The 21279-nt window shown below is 42.9% G+C and overlaps 1 protein-coding gene and 1 long non-coding RNA gene across 3 annotated transcripts in view; one reads left to right on the forward strand and one right to left on the reverse strand.

Annotated features, from left to right (window-relative positions):
• The first annotated feature begins 7315 nt into the window (after positions 1-7315).
• The window catches only part of CPZ (carboxypeptidase Z), a 34144-nt gene continuing 20180 nt past the window's right edge, over positions 7316-21279 (forward strand). The window contains exons 1-3 of one of the 2 annotated variants that reach the window (XM_083834759.1): positions 7316-7590; positions 18854-18877; positions 20713-21087. In XM_083834759.1, the coding sequence (XP_083690885.1) occupies positions 7503-7590; positions 18854-18877; positions 20713-21087 (487 nt within the window). In that variant the 5' untranslated portion in view covers positions 7316-7502. Of the gene's footprint in view, positions 7591-18853; positions 18878-19814; positions 19836-20712; positions 21088-21279 lie in introns of those variants that run through there. The other variant, XM_083834760.1, reaches the window with a different exon arrangement.
• LOC310898958 lies at positions 11310-12985 on the reverse strand. Its single transcript, XR_014583874.1, has 2 exons — positions 12645-12985; positions 11310-12536 (listed from the first exon to the last, which is right to left on the reverse strand). It is a non-coding gene; the product is annotated as an uncharacterized lncRNA (long non-coding RNA).

Here is a 21279-nt window from a genome sequence, read left to right on the forward strand (position 1 = left end):
TGTTTAGTGTTCAGCCTGCAGAAGATAAGGCTCTGGGGAGACTTTATAGTGGCCTTCCAGTACCTAAAGGGAGCCTACAGGAAAGCTGGGGAGGGACTCTGTCAGGGAGTGTAGAGACAGGACAAGGGGGAATGGTTTAAAACTAAAAAAAAGTCAATCTAGATTAAATATAAAGAAGTTTTTTACACTGAGGGTGGTGAGGCCCTGGTACAGGCTGCCCAGAGAGAATCATAGAGTCACAGAATTGTAGGGATTGGAAGGGACCTCGAGAGACCATCGAGTCCAACCCCAACTTGCGAGTGACTTGAGAGCTCGTGGATGCCCCATCCCTGGAGGTGTTCAGTGCCAGGTTGGATGGGGCTTTGGGCAACCTGGTCTAGTGGGAGGTGTCCCTGCCCATGGCAAGGGGGTTGGAACTGGATGGTCTTTAAGGTCCCTTCCAACCCAAACCGTTCTATGATTCTATATGTAGATGAAACAGCATTTCTCATATCTATATAAATCTTAGCAGTTGCAGATCGTGTCTTTAACCAGAGCAGCATCATGATATCAGTATCACTAGGTGAAATTACACTGACAGAGGTTTTAATCCAAAATATTAGCCTTTTTGAAAGGCAGGAAGGAGGATTTCACTAACTGATGGTGCCATTCCCAGAATATAGACTATAACTGGTATTGTTCCCAGAGTGTAGCCCGCTGGCTGGTGCTGCCCACGCTATAGACTTTATTCTACTCTTGACTGTCCTGCTCTTGTTCTCTTGATCCTTCATAACTATGGCTTGGCCTGTCCTATACAACTTATTTTTCAGAAGTGTTTTACATACTTGAAATACTCGTAGATGACTCCTGAATATCCAATTAGTAATTTTTTTTGGCCAAGACAAACCTATGTTCATATTTCTCATGATGAGTCAGTGCTTAAGACCTCATCCTATTTGTTACCTCTCTCCAAATTGCTTCCAATTTGTTAATGTTTTTAATGTCATTGGATGCACAATAATGTGACATAAGGGTGATAGAAAGCAGTGATGTGCTGGAGTCTATCTGAATCCTGGAATGAGTCACATGAGGCAGACCTGAGCCAGTGAACCCCAGAGATACAGTTACAGACTACATCAGAAATAGATATCCATTTCCAGGAACCAAAGAGTTTCTTACAAAAACCTTAGGGAACTAAGTTGCTGCATATAGGTCTGGCTAAAAGCTTGTGGTTTAAGCCCCATAGACATTGATGAACAGATGGGAGAACAGCTTTGAGGTCTGTTTGTTTTCTGTGAGCAGGCAGGCTGTTTGGGATTTATCTGTGGGGCTGAGTGGTGTGATAGTGAATGTGTTGGCTGCATGAGGTGCTGCATGATCCCAGGAATGGTCTCCAGCCTGGTTGCTCCACCTATTTTGCTATTTCTATCCAGCACCTTTAGTCTGAAGATGTGCTGAGTCACCCACAAAGGGCTATATGAACATGGCAAGTGGAGGTTAGAGGCAATGTCCTCTAAAGTTTGCCTGGGAAAAGCAGAACTTACAATGGCAACTTGTTTTGTATTTCCCAGCAGCTTTTTGTAGTTTCCACTAATGATTTGTTATTTCTTAAAAGTGGAAAATCAAAACTGGACTAAAGTTGTGTATCTGTTAAAAAGACTCTGTAATTAGGGGAAATTTTTCCTTTTTACTTTGGGGGGGGGGGGGGGGGGTTGTTTTTGTTTGTTTGCTTTTTATTTATTTGTTTTTAATTTTTATTTGACTCAGGAGCTTATTTCCGAATGTGAAGTTGAAATCCTCAAAATTTTCAGGCCAGATCTGAAGTGGCTACTGGTCCCTGCTGCTTAACACCCATTTTCCCAAAGAATGTCAGCCTTGGAGGCTGATATTTCTTTGGAAAGTGTTGAGGACCTGTCTTCAAGGAAACAGGGTCTGTTAAGTGTTTCTCCTGTTGGGTATCTGCAAAGAGAGGTAAGTATTCAAAGTCACTTTTTCAAAATGCTCCCCAGCACCTCTGAAAATGTGCAAAGCAAACCCTAGAGGACTTTTTTTTGAATATTTTGGCATTAATGTTCTGTGAGACAGGGAAGAGAGACAAAGTGATATGAGTCTCAAAATAGGACTGTCAAGTTCTTTTCTGGTAGAGCTGATATTAATTTTTAATACTCCATCTGCGATCAGAAGAAAAGAAAGACCTTTAGTTCTCAGCACAGATCTTTTTTGAGCACATTTATTTTTTTCTTGTAGACATTATATATTCAGTTATGCGATTCATTGACTTATTTTTATTATTTTTCTTGCTTTATGAGAGTCAGAGTCACCTCTGAGCTTCATCTTGAACTAAGACCACAAAAAGCAACCCTTTAACAGTAATTCTTCTTTGCTACTTTGCATGTGGGAGTAATAAGAGGGAGCCTTTGAGAGGATAACAAGATCCTCATGTTAGTTCTATCTTTTTAATGACTATGTTTAAACAATGTTGTGCCCTGATGATTGGTGATTGGTGCATGCTATTTTGCACATGATTTCCTGCATATAGGATCATATTTGTTACTTTAGTTCCTTTGTGGTCTTGTTCTACCATCTGGTGCCAGGTTTCCTTCCAGTTTTTGTATCACTTGCACCTTTGATCATGGCTGAGTTTTAACTAGACATCATTTTTACCTGTCATCAAAACAAACAAACAAACAAACAAACAAAAATTTCCTTAGTGGTTCCATTTCTTACTGATTAGCCCAAGCAAGCACAAAGATCACATGAATGGTGTACTAAAAGACAGGCACATATCCAGATGAATCTTTCTAAAATGGCAAGGCCTTCTCCTGCTTTAATTACATTCCTCTGCTTTAAGATAGGATCAGTTCTGTGGGTCACCTGGAAGAGGTACAAAGAACAAATTTTGTGGGTTACTGACTTAGTCAATCTGTGACAAGTCAGACAGAAGATGAAAACAAGCTTTAATTATTACTGGCTGTACTTGTATTGAATTTAAACAAGTTGCATTTTTCTCAAGAGCGGTATTTTATTTTTCCTTTTACAATTATTATACTTAACTGGGAAGTAAAGTAATATCTGTAGCCTTGATATTAATAGGGCAAAACTCACCCAGTCAATGCTTACTTTGTTTTCCAGCATATAAGAAAATCTGGGGGAAAGCAATTGGCAAAATATGTTAAAATAACAGAAATAGAAAGAAAAGAAAGAAAGAAAAGAAAAGAAAGTTCAATTTAAGAGCCATTAAAGGAAATTTAGCAGTTGGATCATGGCTAGGCTGGCTCACTCTGGGGTGGTCTACCAGAGTTCTACTCCTTCCCTAGTGTGCTGGTACAACTGTGGACGTGGTTGATAATGATCAAAAATAACTGCTGGAGGCTACAGGGAATTTGTGGAATATTTGAGACATGGAGAAAGTTTCAGTCCATGAACCATTCTTGGTTAAACTCTTAGGGTTGCAATGTAGGAAAACAAGAAAATTCTTGTGTGGTCTTTTTCTCCACTCTCTACTTTTAGTCTCTCCATCAAATTTCTGGCTCTGGATGTTTGTGTGGTAGTTTCTAAAGCTGGTTTAATCTTGTGGGTCATAAGGGGAACAAATTGAAAGTTGAGATGAAAGGCACGGCTGAAAAAATTCTGTGAGAAAGTTAAAAGCTCCCCAAGTACAATGTAGATGGTCCCAGAAGACACAAAGAAAACCCCAAAATATATACTCTGCTTAATGAATGCAGAGCAGAATATCCTATACATCCTTAGAGTAAAATAGCCATTTCTCTTAGCTAAAAGTTAACTCGCATCTGTGTAAAATATGTTTAAAGAACAAACGTTATTCCTTTTTTTAACTTAGCTCTAGAAGCTGAAATAGAAGTCCTGGTGGACCTTTCTCAGGTCTCTGCTAGAGCATGAAGCACACAGGACATAGGGGGATAAGGTCTGAGCAGAAAACAGGTAGTCCCCAATAAGATCTGGTAAAAGTATTTAACTTAACACTTAATGATATTGTAGTGATTCAAATACAAACGATTAAACCCAGATGATGCTGTTACATCTGCCTGTAACTCTGGGATTTCTTTGTTCATTATTATTATTATTTTTATTATTTGTAAGATTGTTTTAGAATCAGGATAAATATATCATAAGCCACAACTCAATGTCAGCTCCCTGGAAAGCCTACAAGGTTGATAAAACACAGAAGTGATATGATGGAGATGGGTAAGTACATTCCCATATTCCCAACCATCTTTTCCCTACCTGTTTTTAATATTTTTAGGTTTCAACTGTGTACCTATTCTATACCTGTTAGTAGTGCCATTTGATATACTCAGTGTTGACACAAAACAAACATATGAGAAGGACAAGTGTTGTATATAGAGCGCTAATTAAAGGGTTTAATTAGTGTTTTTTCATTAATGGGGCTGAAAAATAATGAAACAAGGTAGAAATTCTGACTGTCTGGAAATATTGAATGGATAGGGGGAGCAGAAGCTGAACTACCATCCACCTCAGAAAGATGCAGGTCTAAAGGATGACCCAGAGGATGTGACTGTGCCCAGCGGAATGGAAAAAACTTCACAGCCACTATAAAGCTTGGGATCAAATCCCTTGAAAAGGAGGAAAAGAACAGATAATGTTGTAGGGGTAAACAAAATAACACTTTTTGGTTTTCTGTTCTCTGTACTTTATTTACTGTATTCAAACATGGGAAAAAAAATTGATAACGTTGACAAACTGATAAATTTACCTGTGTTGCTAATTACCTTAATGTCATGCTTAGGCCCCATCTACCCTGCTTAATGCCATATTTTTTTATCTTGCTACCAAATGGAATTACTGTTTTAATGTAAAAGGTCCGTGAAAGCTGCAAAACAAAGAAATTCAAAACTTTTTGATGTCAGCAGCTGAGGGTTTTGTTTAGTTGGTGCAGTGGAGTTTGTTCAGGATGTGATGCACCAGGATGTGGGTGCCAGGCCCAGGTTATTGGGAGACATGGGTGTTCTTGTTACCCAGCTGCATTCTGATGTCCAGGGGTCTCTCTGTGCCAGGCTCATGACTGCTGCTGCTGTTCCCAATTACAGGCTCAGCCAGCAGCAAAGCTGAGCACATCTCCAACAGTGGATTGCACACACACATGCATGCTGCCAGACAAAGCCCCGCAGAAACAGCGCTCAGAAATTTAAATGCAGAGAGCCCAGTCCTCTTCCCCCTCTGGTTCACTAGTGAAAACACAGGTGCTTGCATCCTCTGGCTTGCCACCAACATTCACAGATCCCTCACTTACCAGCACAAGCTCTCAGTCCATGCCCCGGGTCACTCACTCAGCCACTGATTCAGATCTTGAGTCTTTCCAGATGTGGGTCTTCTCCTTCTTGCCTGCTAATCCAGACTGACATTTGCTAACAAACTATTCATACACGTACATGGATGGATGTTTATATTCACTTGGGAAATATAAACACATACAGGTCTTTCCAGTTGCTGATGCCCAGACCTTGCAGACTATAACTTGGTCTCTCTGTTTCCAGGCACTTTGACCTTTCAGCACTCATGTCTAGGATAGAGAGGGAGATTGCACAAGAAAAAGAGTAGCTAAGGCAGGATTTAATATGATAGTAGACAAGACTGCAGTGACAAGGTACAGAGCTCAGTCACATAAGTGCACAGGCTGGTAGCCTCCTTTCATGAAGCTGCCCCATTTATTTCCTTCCTCTCTGTCTTGTTGTGCTGATCCACTCTGGTTCTTCCCTTTCACTGCCTTTGACCCTTCACCTAGGCATGCCATGATAAGTTTTGCATGGCCTCTGAAGTCCCTTCTGGCATCCCATAATACTAATGACAGCCCAGGTGCACAACAAGGGCTCACATGCATCCTGAGCATGTCAAGCATGAACGTGGCAGATTGGTATTCCAAGCAGCTTGACTGCAGGGTGCTGGGGAGCTGGGCAGGAGGTGGATCACATCCTGCCCTTGGAGACCCTTCAGGACTGTGCTGGTGACAGCCCAGGTGCACTGCTGTATGGTCAGGGTTGCCAAATTCTATTCTCCTCCTTAGAAGTTGGTTCTTCGAGCCTTGATGGGCTTTGGTGCTGTTTGCTCCCAGGGCAGGCTCTGCAGTCTCCAGATGCAGTAGGAAATACTGGAGGTAAGAAAAGTCACCCTCCCTTGCAGAACTCATCAGCAGAGGACTTCCTTTACCGCTGAGCTCCCAAATCCTTCTTTTAGCATAACCCCCCTAACATGATGAGGCATCAATTACTTTTAGAGGCATACAGTGTTCTCCTGCCCTGTCAGCCTGTTTTGTGTCTTCCCCTGCAGGGTGGTTCATTTGATTACATTATCATACAGCACCGTAACTCCCTACCGATCCCTCTGATAGTGGTCAGCGGGAGTCGGTGTGCTCTAACTGCAAGGCGAGGCTCTCTGCTTTTATGTGTAAGCAGGTATCCTTCCTCAGGGGAACATTCACTGCCTGGAAAGACAGGGTACTTTAGTCTATTGTAGTCCAGATTTTTGAAGAAAAAATCCTTTTCCTGTGATACACATGGAAAAAAAAAAAAAAAAGATTTTTTTCATGTGTAGGTAAAAAAAAAAAAAAAAAGGAAGGAATTCACATCCTACCTAAGGCACGCTTTGCCATTATACCTGTTTTATACATTTGTCTGTTTAAAAAAATAAATAGCAAAAAATAATTAATCAATTTTAAATACATTTAATATAGAACAGCTATCCAGTTAAAGCACATATTGTTTATTTTTTATATTCCCTAGATTTTTGTGGATTAGATTTTTGTGGATTTTTTTCTTTCATTTTATTTTAATAGGAATAGAAAAGATTTATAACCCTCCAAGTTTACTCATGTAAACTGGATCTTATCTTAAGCAACTGGCAAGCCCAGGAGGAGCCTGTGGAGGAGGATCCCACTTAGTGGGTTCCCAATCTTGCTGTGCTGGAGGAGATGCAGCTTGGATTCCCTACGTTGTCATGCTGCGTTTTAAACTCACAGTTTAAACTGCTTATGAAACACCGTTCTTTGGGAAGAAAGTTGCTTTTGTTTGTCTCCTTTTCTCTCTCTCTCTGCCTCTTTTCCCTGCTTTCTTCAGGCAGTCGCTCTTGGCTGCAGTGTTACAGGCTTTAATGCAGCTCCCCTCTCCCTTAGGAGAACCACTGCCCAAAGACCAGCGTGTGGGACCCCGAGCCGAAGCAGCGCATCCCCGCGGGGACCCCCCTTCACTCACACTGCTAATGAAATTACAAACCAGGCTGCAACAGGGAGGCTGTGGGGAGGCAGAGGGGAGGGAGAGCTCATTCCTCCTCCCTCTCTGCCTCAAAGCCTTTTGCTTTCCAAGCTCAAATGCTAGCTGAAATCTGACGCCTGGACTGCATATGCTGTGAGACGTGGGCATGCCCTCGCGGTGCACTGATTTCCTCCGCGGCTTGGAGAGCCAGAGCCGTGCTGAGGCTCCAAGTGGAGGAGCCACTCCATCAGGCAGCGAGTGCCACATCACTGTGCTGCCTGCACAAGGGGCTCCAGCATGGTTCTGAGGGTCCTGCTCCTCCTCACCGGGCTGCTTAGGGCCACAGAGCCGGCGCCCCGCTGCGAAACTGGCCAGGAGACCCTAGGTAAGGATAACCACCCCAAAAGCCCCCTTTCCCCTCTCTTTCCTTCTACTGCAGATGAGCAGAGAAAAAGGCTCAGATTTCAAGACAAGAGAGGCAGTTATCACCCCTACCTAGAGATGGGGGTTCAGCTCCTTGGGAATCTGCAGCACCCCTGTGATGAAAATGGGGTTGTGCTTAGGAAGCATGGATGGGAAAGCAGGCAGCAGTGTGGCTCTGAAACAGAAAAGCAAGCCCGTAAAGTAAGGGAATGTAAAGTTTTCCCATCACTCTCTTTTAAGGCCATGTGCAGATATGTCTTTCTGTCAAATTACAGAGTCCCCTGTCAGTAGGGTCCCCCTTTGTGTCTGGGGAATGCCGTGGGTTCTCCCCATCTCTGGCCTTGCCTTCTAAGAATGTGGCAGTCAGATTGCAGGAAGGTGAACTTTCGACCTTGTGTATGTTTTTCTGCTTAATAAAATCTGCTTACGTTCAGCTTTAGGTCACTTATATTTTTTTTTTTTTTCAAGTCCAAAATATGAGAAGATTTATTAGGATGTGACAGCTGGAGGGTGTGTTGTAGGTTGCTATAAGCAACGTGGAATTTGTATGAATCGATTGGCTGGAAGGACAGATTTGCCCATTAGAGTAGAGGTGAGATAGGAACATACTGCTAAATGAGTTGAAAGCTCTTGGTTCAGTAACCAGTTGACTAATAAAGAAGAATATTGAATAACTTTTAAAAATATGTGGTGGTTTTTTTTACCAAGTGGGCTTAATTCAGATTTCTTTTATGTGGAGACAGTGGGGAAGTGAGTGTGGAGTAATTCCAGTGTAGTGACAAGGTCAGTTCCAGGAAAACTATTTTCAGAGGGTTCAAATTCAAAATGATTCAGAAAAAGAGTTTACAGGAATACAGGAAAGTCAGTGCAAGTGACCTTTTTGTTACCCAAGGAAGTTCAGCTATGCTTCAGTTCTTAAATATAAGCCATAGACTGTCACTGACACTGAACTGCTACACAACGCAACCCATGTGCCATGTATTGCGTATAATTTGAGAGTGCTGTTCCCACGAACATCAAAGTGAGGTCTACCACAGCCTGAAGGGATTTTATTTCTGGATAAAGCTGCACAAAGAGAAGCGCTGTCAACTATTTACGGCCAATTACAGGAAGAGGCTGTGTGGTTTGCAGCATGCCCTTTCTCAGAGAGCTCTGATTCTGCTCCAGCTGATCAAAGTTATGCTCTGGGGTATTATTAATCCCGGTGGCTGCAAAAACAGGGAGCATCAAGGGTTAACTCTGTGGCAGGTTGTTTTCTGTGTTTGCAACTGTGATCTCTGTAGGGAAGGATGTGAGTAGAGGCAGGTGATGGAAACACAGCTTGCACATGGAAGGGCTGGACTGCTGAATATGGTTCTAGAGGATGGCTGATGGCAGGGAAAGTGAGCTGACAGCATCATTATAGGGTGTGCAGTATGAGAATGGGGAACACTTCAGATTAAGGGTTGTTGGACCAGGAATGAAGTAGCAACCTGGACATGCAGAGACCTGCCAGCTTTCCTCTTCCTTTTCCAAAGGGGAGGTAATGTCATGTACGGCGACATGAAAACAGAGGGGACTGAAATGCTGAACCTGTTCATGTCCAATACCCAGCAGCAGTAGGTTATGCCTTCAGCTGCAGTGCTGGGAGTGCCTCCCTTTTGGCAAGTGCAGATCTTGGTGGATCTCAGTTCCCAAGAGCCACAGTGCCCTGCAGCAGGAGTGCATCCCCGAGCTGCTCACGCAGGAGAGGGGGCAGAGGGAAGCAGTGCCCCCGACTGGCTCACAGCAAGCCTGAAGCTGCTTTTGCAGGCTTCTCAGTGATATTTGCTCTGCTGTGACTTTTTTTTTTTTATTATTATTTAATAAGAAATCAATCCCAAACTAGGCTAACAATACCAAGGTCCTCTCAAAATGCTTTGTGCCCTCCTGCTTAGTAAAATAACAAGATGGTTGTTGTCATCCAGCCCTACAACAGGACACTCACTAACACGGGACACTAACTAATGTGTGGCAAAGGCATCACTATCATATGGCACAGGCATCGTACAGCATGTGGAGAGCATTTTGAGTAGCAGCTGGGGACCACAGCACTAAGAGAGGAGAGATCCCATCTCAGGTGTGTGCTGTGTCCCCTGGGGTCAGAACTTCCAGACCCCGATGAGTTTTACTGGCCTTTTAGCCTGTAGTTTGGGTAAGAAAAGCACAGCTTGGCATGTTGCCTTAAAGGAAGCCAGCCTTTGGCGGGGGGAACTAACTGCACAGGTTCCTGCTGTATCTGAGCGTCACGCACCTCTCTGAATACTGATGCATTCCGGCTGGGATGAGTTAAACTCAGCAGGGAGAGCAAAAATCAAAACAAAGCAGAAGCGGGCTGAGGTCACATGCCTCGAAACCCTAAAGGCAGCTGATTTAGCTCGGCAGGGCGGTGGGAACACCCGCGAGCTGGCCCCGGGGTGCCACCGTGTGGGCTTTGGGCAGGCACGGCGGCTCTGGAGGCAAACGGGATGCCTGAGCAGCTGCCTTGCATCCATCCCCTGCTCCATAATTCAAGTTTTTCTGGGGTTAGGTGGGACAGCTCATTAGAAGTCACTTGTGAGGCTGTCACCGAAGCTGCTGAGGTGGGAGAGCAGCTTGGCACCAGCGTGCCACCTCCTCTCCCAGTCCCTTGGTGTTTCCCCCCGGCTCTGCTCCTGGTCCCCTCCTGAGGGTCTCTGAGATTAACTGCTGGGGATGGGAAGGAGCTCCCTAAGCTACAGCAGTGAGTAAGACCTTCTGGAAAGCCAGACTGACTGAAAAAGCAGCTTCATATGCAGGCACTATGCTTTTCTCCTCCCCAGCGTTCCAATCTCCACAGTATGCCCTGCTTCATTGCAAAGTGACAAAGGGAAATGTCATTGCCTTCCACGAGTTTCAGGCTGGCCCCAGCTTCATGGGACCTGAACATTTTAGTTCAGCTGCTGCACACATTTTTTTTTTTTCCTGCTGAAACCATGCCCTTGTCCTCACACAGACAGAGCTTCTCCAGCTGCTTGTGTGCTGCTCCTTGACCCCAGGGCTAGCGGTGCCACCTGGGTCCCTTACGCCACTGTACCTGGCATGGGCAGAAATGGTTCAGAAGTGTGGCCACGACACCCGTGTGGGAAAGCCCAAGCTGTAGGAGCCTTGCCTGCTTGGACACATTGAGATGGATGTGTCCAAGTCTTGTCAAAACAAAAAAATGCAGAACTACATCATGCATGCTCACAAGACAAGAAATTCCAGCTCTCGTAAACCCAGATTTTATCATCAAGTCATGTGAGCTGTTTGGATTTCCACCAGTGGCTCCAGTATTTTTTACACTAATATTTCAGCAACACTGATCTTTGGCTACATTTAACACAGGAAATGGGATCAGAAACCACTGCTTACATGGGAAAAGTAAGCTTATATCGAAAAATAAGCTGTGGATCTATCTTTTTACTGCTGAAATAGTTTATGCATGATTTTAATCTGAAGATGAAGTTTTCTTCAGAATACTTTCTTAGATGTTTCTAAAGTATGGGTGTGTAAACACACAAAGCAAAACCTGCGAAAAAAAAAAAAAAAATCTATTGCTGTGAGACACATCTAGGCTGCTAGAAAGACTCCATAGCACTAATCATTAATCCCCTTTAGCATTTCTTGACATCACCTTTCCTGTCATATAGCCAGTTTGGGGTTGTTCAGGGCTAACAGCTACTATGTTCCCATTTGGGCTGCCCAGGCCGTGTGAGAACCCTTCCCTCCTCAAACCGGACTGAATATTGCATAAATGTTGTGGGTGTCATAGTGTGAGGAGGTGCTGAGCATGCAGATGTGTCAGGAAGTCAGCTTTTTGTGAATATCGTATGTGGGGCTGGTGGGCTTTGTCCTTATCTGTCTATAGGGCTCCTGCCCCTTCTCGTGACTGCTAAATCTCCTTTGGACAGTGACCATCTCACTTGGATGCAGCAGTCACATGTCAATGGAGCTTAATGATTTAGGGTTGGTCTGTCCATTGCAATTTCAATCCCTAACATTTCAATCCCTTTGTTTATCTTGTTGTAACTCCATTGATTTAGTTGGCACTATTTCAGTTTTACAGGGTTATCAGAGGACACAACAATTTGGGAGACAATATGAAGCTAAGCCATGGCTTTAAAATTCAAGTGTTATTAAGATTTTAGTTGCCTGTTGAAGTAACTAGCAATCTTTTGTAACATTAAAAATACCACATTCAACCAAAACTCAACTACTTGCAGCAGAACCAGGCATGATGTTAATTACAATCTCACACATCTAAACTACTGAAAAGATAAGGCTATGCTAGGGAGCTGTATAGACTGCTTAAAGAGGGCAGAATGATATTTCAGTAAATGTTTTAGAAAGATTGTGGAATCCAAGATAAAAACCTCAGTTTGGATGCAGGCCTATGGCATTGAATTTACTCAAAGTCTCTGAGGTAAGCTTTTGGTCAAAGCACTTAGAGAGTGGGAACTGAACTGTAGACTATATATGATCACAAAGTAAAGCTATAAAAGTATCACAGCTCCCCATTACCAGCCTCATAGGTGGTTTCATCTTTCTCCAGTCACCCTGCCAAAAGCTTGATCCTTTAGAAGATACTTGTAGAGACCTCCTGACTTCTTCGGCCTTCTCACTGTAACAATAGTTTTAACACCAGCATCCCCCATATCTGAGATGATTTCTTCTACTTTTACTAGTCAGACACTGAGAGATGGTTCCTATACATGGCCAGCTCATCTTGGTTCAGAACAAATGCATATTCAAGGGCAGTCCCAGCACATGTGCAGCCCAGCAAGGCTTCAGCCAATTTGGCAGCTGCTGGGTGTTTTTGCTGTTGTTTTCTTCTTGTGTTTTGGTTTCTCAACTGGTAGGTTTTCCCTCAGAACTGGGAAAACATCTCAGCTGAGGCCAAAAAGTAATAAGAGGAAAAAAAAAAAAAAAGAAGAAGGCATTTAGTGGGTTTTATCGGGGGGGGGGGGGGGGGGGGGTTATCCCTGGAGCAGCACTTACCATACAGACACAGCTGAGGTGGCACAGGAAATCCCATTGCTAAAGGCACCAAGACAGTCTTCTAGACAGGCAGCTGTGCTCTTCCTCAGTTTGTTTAAGGTCCCTATAACTGCAGTTCTATTTGAGTTTCATCTGGATAACCAGAAACAGCAGAGAATTACAGGCCACTGTTGAGGTTGGCTTAGAGCTGTTGCTAAGTGGCAGGTCTCTGAGCAGCTTCACAGATTTGGGGTTGAGGTCTGCAGATTGCACGAGCTCCTATTGCCTGAGGGGAAACCTTCAGCCACAGCCCTGTGATAGAGGCAAGCCTGGAAGAGCTGGCTGCAGCATCATCAAGGTGGGAACACCTTCACCTCAATAAAAAGGGGTGCTTAACTGAATGCCAAGGTGCAGGTGGATTAGAAAGAAGGGTGATTAATAACGAACATCGGCTTGTCTCTTCCTGCTGTGATTTTGCTCTGCAAAGTGAAGGCAGATTAGGCATTAATCTCTTTCAGGTGCTTTCAGGCTTCTTCGTGTGAGGGAACAGGGTTGAAAAGAGGTTTGTATTACCACCCACATGTTGGGATCTTGCAAACCACTTACTGCCCATTTGCAGAAGCATCACTCTCCTGGGGCAGTTATAGTAATTGCCAGAGTAGAAGATTAATATCAGGAATATAGTCCTCTTCTCACAAAGGCTCTGATGTATCCAGAAAAATAATTTAATCACGTGGGCTGCTTTATTCTTCTATCTCCTCCAATTTTCCTGGAAATCCTTTTTTTTTTTTTTTTTTTTTTTTTTGTGGCTAGAGATCTTGTGCACTTCTGCCCCTGCACATGTGCCTTAGATATATAGCTGCCTTCTCTCCTCTGCTTTCTGGTTGACTATTTTCACCTGGGACATGTTACTCAGCTGCTTCATTTCTCTGCCATTAGTCCCTTTAGTTCTCCAGTCCTCCTCCACCCTCTGATACCTTACCATGTTTCCTGCTCTTGTTCTCATGCTGTAGCCAGGAGTAAACTCTGGAGGCCAGCTGTGGTTTGCTGTTTGCAGGTGCTGTTGCAATGTTTTGCAAAATGGTACAGCCCCACAGTGTTTACACCTTGTGGCTGGTAGTAAGTTTGGCCCTTTCAGTGTTACAACATATATGGACTCCATGAATTATGTAGAACTGCAGAGACAGCAATACTAACATGATCAGAAATTGAAATGCTTTGTTTGGAAAAGCAGAGGCTTTGACTATAAACAGGCTAAAATGAATACATATGTCTTCCACTTTAAAATAATGTTGTAAGAAAACCAGAAATGTGGTAGGGGGTTACTGGTTTGTACAAGATAAATCATCTAATCTTGTTCAATCTGTCAGTCATAACAATGCAATTGTCTAAGCCTTACTGAATGATTTAGATATTTTGAATTTAAGATTGACCCTTGGGCTTATTCCATATCCTTAAGCACATGAGTCTCCTGTTGGCATTGCTCTTGAAAAGGCAACCAGCCAAGATATGGCACTGGAAGTAGCAGTTGAGCTCTATTGTCTGGGTTAGGGTTAATCACAGCAGCTTTCTGCTTTCAGTGCTGAATCATCAAGGGGAAAAAATGTAAGCTTGGCAGTAAAATATGTATGTGCTGCATTGTAGATTTTCAGGCTTGCTTTTGCAAATTAAAACCAGAAGCGTATATTATAGAGAAGGCTCAGAAAGCTTGAAATGGCTTTTCTCCTCTTCAGTAAGTGACTTTATCCATAATCTTAAATAGAAACTGTGCTACTGAAAGGGCTTTTGTACCTCTGGTGGAAAAGCTAAAGTAGAAAAGTAAACATAAAAAATTGAAAAAGGCTGTTCTAGGTCAGGAAGAAAAAGGTCTCTCTGTAGCAACCTGCCCACAAATGGGACTATGAGAGGAGGCAGCACTGTCTTCCTCTGAGCCCAGGAAAGCCTCTGCTCAAAAAATGGAAGAGCTTTAGGCTCTTTCAAGCACACAAGAAGCAGCAACTGAAGCCTGCCAAGTTAATCTGGAGGCCTGAGAAATTCTCTCTATATCATTGCTTGTTCTTCTTCTGAAAAAGAGAAAGGGGGAGGCTGAACTCTCCTAGCTGGCTTTGCTGAAGCATGTTGTGACAAGTAGGGATGGGGATTTGTCATTTCTGTGCACAGGGACCCAGAGCCCATGGATGCAGAGCTTCAGGAGGAGAGCGTGCAGCTGCAGCTCTGGGGCTGGCCTCTGAGAGACACGCAGGGAGGCTCTGACCCAGCTACGTGCATCCACACTTATTTATATAAGTACAGGCGCTGGAGAATTATCTTTGGCCCTCACAGAGCCGCACCCTCCCAAACATATGCAAGCATTGGCATTAGGAAACATAGGAAATGTCCAAACACCACATCAGCACACATACGCATTTAAAGCTTGCTTTGTGCCAGACCTTTTCTCTCTTGCTTATATTTGTATTAACTCCTGATAACCTGGAAGCTCAAGCTGCTTCACTTGTGGGTGTTTACATGACAGAGACGTGGCTGATGTTTAGATTATATAGCAGCCTGTATGGGGTTGTGGTGGAGAGAAGTGCCACAGGATGGGCAGAGCTGGCCTCTGAGATGGCAGAAGCTGCATAGACGTCTCTGGCAGAGGCAGGCAGGGAGAAAACGGCATGGTATGCTGAAAATATGTGGGGCTTAACCTAAGTTTAAGACCTAGGAGTCAGTTTTGCTGCTAGTCAGTCAGTGAGACTCAGTAGCTCCAAGTTTGTGAGAAACATCCCAGGCCAAGAAGTAGCTGAAAACGTAGAATCTAAACATAGATTTATCCTAAAAATCTTTATCCTTTATTGAAAGGTTACCCCTGCTTATCACATCCTGAGATGAACAACTTCAGTTGCCACAGGAAAAGTATCTGTTTATGTGGATTTGTGTTTCTCACCTGCAAAATAAATCTATCATCTTAAAGCAATGTCTGCTAATGGGTAATAGCCATATTGCTTTACAGATTGCCTGTCCTAATAAATATGATAAAAACTACAAAGTGTAGAAACTAGGCGGCAGAAAATCTGGAACAAGAGCCGTCTGTCTCTCCTGTATTAACTTCTTTTCCTGCTCACAAAGTGATCCAGACCTCTTGTGAACCCAGCTACAGGATATGACTTAGCAAAGTTTCATGTCTCTTCCATCAGCTATCCATTGCTTCCCAGCACTTTTCCTTCTGGCCAGCTGGGCAGAAAGAAGCATCTGCTAAAAGCAGTCTGCTGCTGGAGAGCCAGAGCAGGGGGAAGCAGCAACACCATGCCCGGACCCTGCCTGCTGCATTTTCCCTTTGTTTCACTCTGCTTGTTCCAGCTTGTTGCCAGAATACCTTTCTGCTCCAGCTGAATAAGCAGAATACTGGGACACCATTGAAAATAGGTTTGTGCCACGTGTCAAGCTAACTGATGGGTATAGCACTCCTGCACAACAAGTGGTATGGAAAACTGTGTATGCCTCAGTTTCATTATTTGATCATTGTATGTCAGTGAGACAAACAAAAAGGACATTTGTAGTGGGTCACAGAGATGGCAAAGGGGAAATGGTTCTTATCTGTGAGAAAACATGAGGGCATGTAGAAAGACCATTCATACTCCCCAAATGAACCCATGAAGAACTGCACTCACAGCACACAACCTTCCAGTCTAACATAAGGGTAGCTACAATACAGTCTTTTCTAAGCTACCCTTCAATGTAATGAAGGCTGCTAACTGCTAATGACTCTGGCTATAACCAGAGATAGCATCACTCTGCTTACTGGGACCTGGCTGAACTCCAGCTGATCCCATCCACACACCAGATTTTCACCTCTGTGGAACATTTGGCTGACTCCAGACTTGTGTCCAAGGCCCCACGAGTAGCTTCAGGTGTGATGGCATTAGGATATAAACTAACCAGATTCCAGGAGGAAGTGACATCCAATTTTATAAGCAGGGATGATAGCTGGAGCTCACACTAAGAAGAGATCGCTCCTTTCTCCTTCCCAACTAACACTGCACAAAATTATCTCCTTTGATTATTCCCAGGTGTAAGACTACATAGAGGATCTGGATGAGCTGAGGCTGTTTTACAAATGCCTTGACCTTAGTAGGTAACTCACTGAAGGATCATTCCAAAGTAAGGGAAACATACTCAAATCCTATGACAGAAGGCACTTGTAAAGAACCAGGTATTGTTTATTGATATTAGCATAATGAAACAGTCCAGGAAAGGAGTTTTTATAGCTATATATATACCTATATATATATATTTATTTTTTTTTCAGCTTGCTGATTACAGAACTTGCTGGTGTTGGAGATAGGTTGTTTCTGCTAGATCTGATCCTTCATTTCTTTTATGAGATAATGTGTATCAATGACAATTCATAATATAGAACCAGACTCATTTCCAATTAAATGTCTGCCTCCAAGATAAAATTCCAGGCTTAATTTTGTTCTCATTATAATGATTTTATTTTGGCTCAAGAACGATCAGCTGAATAGCAACACATATGCAGATTATTACATTTAAACAAATATGCTGGGAGGAGAAGTTTAAACTCTCCTTAGTAGGAAAATAGAAAATATTTTTTTTAAATGGTCTTGTGAGGACAAACGTTCAATTCACTGAGCAAAGAGCTAGATGCCTGTATTCTCAGTGAGAGTTAGAAGAAAGAGCAACATAGCTAGATTCCCCAATATATCACAAGGCCCTTCAATGTTTAAAAAGCTTAAACATAATGGCTTAGCTCCTATGAGGCACTGATGAAAACAACTTTAGTAACAGTATTTTCTTTTGTTGCCAGAATCAGAGAAGGGTAATATAGAATTGTTGGCTACAGGAGCAAAAGAAGACTCTCCTGGGTCATCAAATCAAGTTCCTTAAAATCAGATGAGCTTGGTTTATGTGACCTAGTAAACAGAAGGCTAAGGGGATCTGACTGCACTCCATAAACACGTGGAGATGGCATGCACCAGGGATTACAGAGTGCTATTTAGGCTGAAGGACAATGCTGGCACAACAACACATGGATATAAACTGGCCATGAATACTTTTAGGCAGGAAATTAAAAGGCAATTTCTAGCCATTAGATGAGTGAGCTTTTGGAAAAGCTTTCCTGAGAGAGTAGTTGGGAAGACAAATAATTAGTTTCAAGATGTTATTAAATGGATTATAAAATGCAGTTGCTAGAGAGAGGATGAAGTAGTATGGGGAAGAAATATGTCCCCTCACATCCAACAGAGGCTTTATTTCTTTATGAGAAATTTCCACACACAACATTATGTGGGACCAATGGATTTTTTAGGTGAAAATATGTAAAGCATCTTGATACGTACAAGTGGACTCCTGTGGTCTTTTGGACTAAACTATGTTCCTGAATTTCCATGAGTGAAATTTCCTAGGCACATGACTTATAGTTTTTAAATATGTCTAGAAATGTCAGGGTTGCACAGCACAATGCCTATTTCAAACATAGGCCACATTTCTTATACAACTACACCTTATATATATATTATCAAGTCCTCCTTTTTAAAATTGAGCCAAAGACCAGCTGGTCAGTGAGCTTGTGTGGCCGTGCTCTGTGCCTGATCACTGCAGTATGTCCTGTCTTCTTATTAAACTACATTTCCAAGTCTTTGCCTGGATGAGAGTCTCTCTTTTCTGCATGGTTGTGGGTGAATGGGGCTCCTCTTGCCAGCAGCAGGCCTGGGACCACAAGTCAGAGTGCCTACTGTGCCTGGTGTGCAGCAACTGGAGGGACCAGAGTGTGTGCGTATTTTGTGTGTATGTCAGTGTGTATAATTACTAGTAAACATCAAGCTGGATTAGCAGGACAACAGGACAAGAGGTATGTGAGTAACTGTGATCCTGGAATGGATACTGGGGACACTGGAGGGTCTCAAAGTTCGTAACTGAGGGACCAAGATGTCCAAGCGAGCTAGAGAGGAGATCATGGAGCCTGGGTCTTGGCTAGCAGTGAGGCCCTAGGTCTGGACCAGCTACCAGAGAGACCAGTGTGAGTGTCAATGTTTGAGCCAACCGGTTCACCAGTGGATCCAGGGGCCAGCTACTGGGTAGACTGAGCCTAGCTACTGGGGGATCATGTGTGTGTTTGTACGTGTGTGTGTATGTGGAGCTGCAGCAGCCCCAGTGGGACTGGGCAACTCCTAACATGAGGTACCATGGATGCTGCTGTCCCATAATGCTATTTTTTTTTTCTTTATTTGCAGGTCAATGCCAAACTGTACAGAAAGGTATGATGTGACTTTTCTTGTTCTCCTTGAAAATCTCAAAACCTTAATATTTTTTCATTATTTTCTGACAAGATTTCTGATGTTGATGATGTAGTAGGTCTAGTTCCGAGAGAGATGATCTCTCTCACACTGGAGAGAATTTTGTTGTTATGACAGTGGTATCATTTGTTACAAGCCGGAGAAATTAGCAAGAGAAGGAAGCTGAAACACAGGCCCACTACTGTAATATCTTGAGACATCTGTTACTTCCTTTTTACCTCTGAGGCTATAAATATTAAGAGCATTTTTGCTTCCTAACACCCCTTAACTCGATTTCTTAAAGTATATTAGATTTATGAGAATATAAATGTAAACACTTTTATGGGCCTGCATGTCTGAGTCAATACCCAGAATGACTTTTGAATGCTTTGGGCAATGTCAATCAAACTTCACAGAGGGGCTGAAGTTTCAGAGATATTCAACTCACAGATTTTATGTGGCCAAGCAGAGAAGAGAGATATCTTACTAATGCCTTCACCACTAAAGAAAAAGTCTATGTGATCTCACAAGTTAATAGTGAATCCATACTCAAAGGTAAGAAAAGGGGAGAGACCGATATCATCAATACACTTCTGTCCTGGTTCCAGTTAGGACAGAGTTAAGTAGCTCATAGTAGCTGGTAGGGTGCTATGTTTTGGATTAGGATGAGAAGAGCGCTGATAACATGCTGATGTTTTAATTGTTGCAGAGCAGTGTTTACACCAGGCCAAGGACTTTTCGGCTTCTTGCTCTGTCCTGCCAGCGAGCAGGCTGCGGGTGCAGCAGGAGCTGGGAGGGGACAGACCCAGGACAGCTGACCTAAACTGGCCAAAGGGGTATTCCATACCATCTGACGTCATGCTAAACAATATATAGGGGTGGCTGGCCGGGGTGGGGGGGCCGGCTGCTCGGGAATAGGCTGGGCATCGGTCAGCGGGTGGTGAGCAATTGCATTGTGCATCACTTGTTTTCTTACACATTATTATTGTTAATACTATTATCATTATCACTATTATTATTATTATTGTTATTATTATATTCCTTATATTCCTTATATTCCTGTCTTAATAAACTGTCTTTATCTCAACTCACCGGCTTCACTTTCCCGTTTCTCTCCCCCATCCCAGAGAGGGAGGGGGGAGGGTGAGCGAACGGCTGTGTGGTGTTTAGCTGCCAGCCGGGTTAAACCACAACAACTTCCTTTTTTTTTTTTTTTTTTTTCCAAGAAATCTGAGTATTCATCAAATTGGACACCAGGGATTTTTTTCTTTTATGGATTCTCGGATATTTTATAAACTCATTATATACTCTTAATTTAAATATGATAATATTTAATTGAGTATAAGATAACCTTTCATTTGGAAACCAGGCTTTGTTAATTTTTCTGTTTTCCAATCTACTTGTTAAATTAAATCCCATGTGGGCCAGGTACTCCAGTGTTTTCTGGCCAAGGATTTGCCCTTTCATTGGTGATTAGGTATTGAATTATCAAAATAAATCTTATCTTAAGAGCTGTGGTTATTGATCAGACAACCCTGATGCCCCAGCAAATTATCAGATGCCATTTGAATTCTGAATGACATCTGCTTGCATCAAATTGTTCACAACCAATCTCCGGACTAAGCATATTTTCCATCATTTTTTTCTACAAGTGGTGTTAAACGTCAGATTCATTTGAGTGAATTGCAAACTGCCTCCAGTTTACCTGTGAATAATAATGATTTTAAAAGCTCATTAAATGTGTTATTACTTTGTCAGTGAACTATTCAGTGTTGATGAAGCAAGTCATTTTTCATATGTCTACCTCTTTTTCATAGCAAAATGTGTGGACATCTCTTTAAGTTCTTGTACTGATGTTGCCTATACTCAAACGATGTATCCTAATTTCCTGGATCAGAAGTCTCGAGAAGTGATTGAGTACAGCTCTGAGTACATTCTCATAAGTGTGCTGCACAACTTGCTGCAGGGAGAATGCAATCCAGATCTGAGGCTCCTGGGGTGCTCGGTGCTGGCCCCGCAGTGCGAAAAGGACAAAGTTATAAAGCCCTGCAGGCATGTCTGTGAAAACCTGAAAAAAAATTGCCTCCCTGCTTTTGATGCAATAGACATGGCTTGGCCCTACTTCTTAGACTGTGATCGCTTTTTTGCTGGCGAAGAAGAAGGATGTTTTGACCCACTGGCAAAGCTGCGAGGTAAGGAAGGAGGAAAGCTCTGATGACAGATCTTACATCATCTCACTGAGGTTGACATGTCTACAGCACAAAACCTCTGAGGTTGTCATCTTTATAAACACCTGTAAGGTGTGATTCATTTTGTCCCACTTGTTTTAAACAGTTAAGTAAATTGTGCTCAAGAAGCTTCAATTTCTCTCTCTTATATACAAA

This window comes from Anser anser, assembly GCF_964211835.1.
Source record: "Anser anser genome assembly, chromosome: 4".
In the NCBI taxonomy this organism is placed as follows: Eukaryota; Metazoa; Chordata; class Aves; order Anseriformes; family Anatidae; genus Anser; species Anser anser.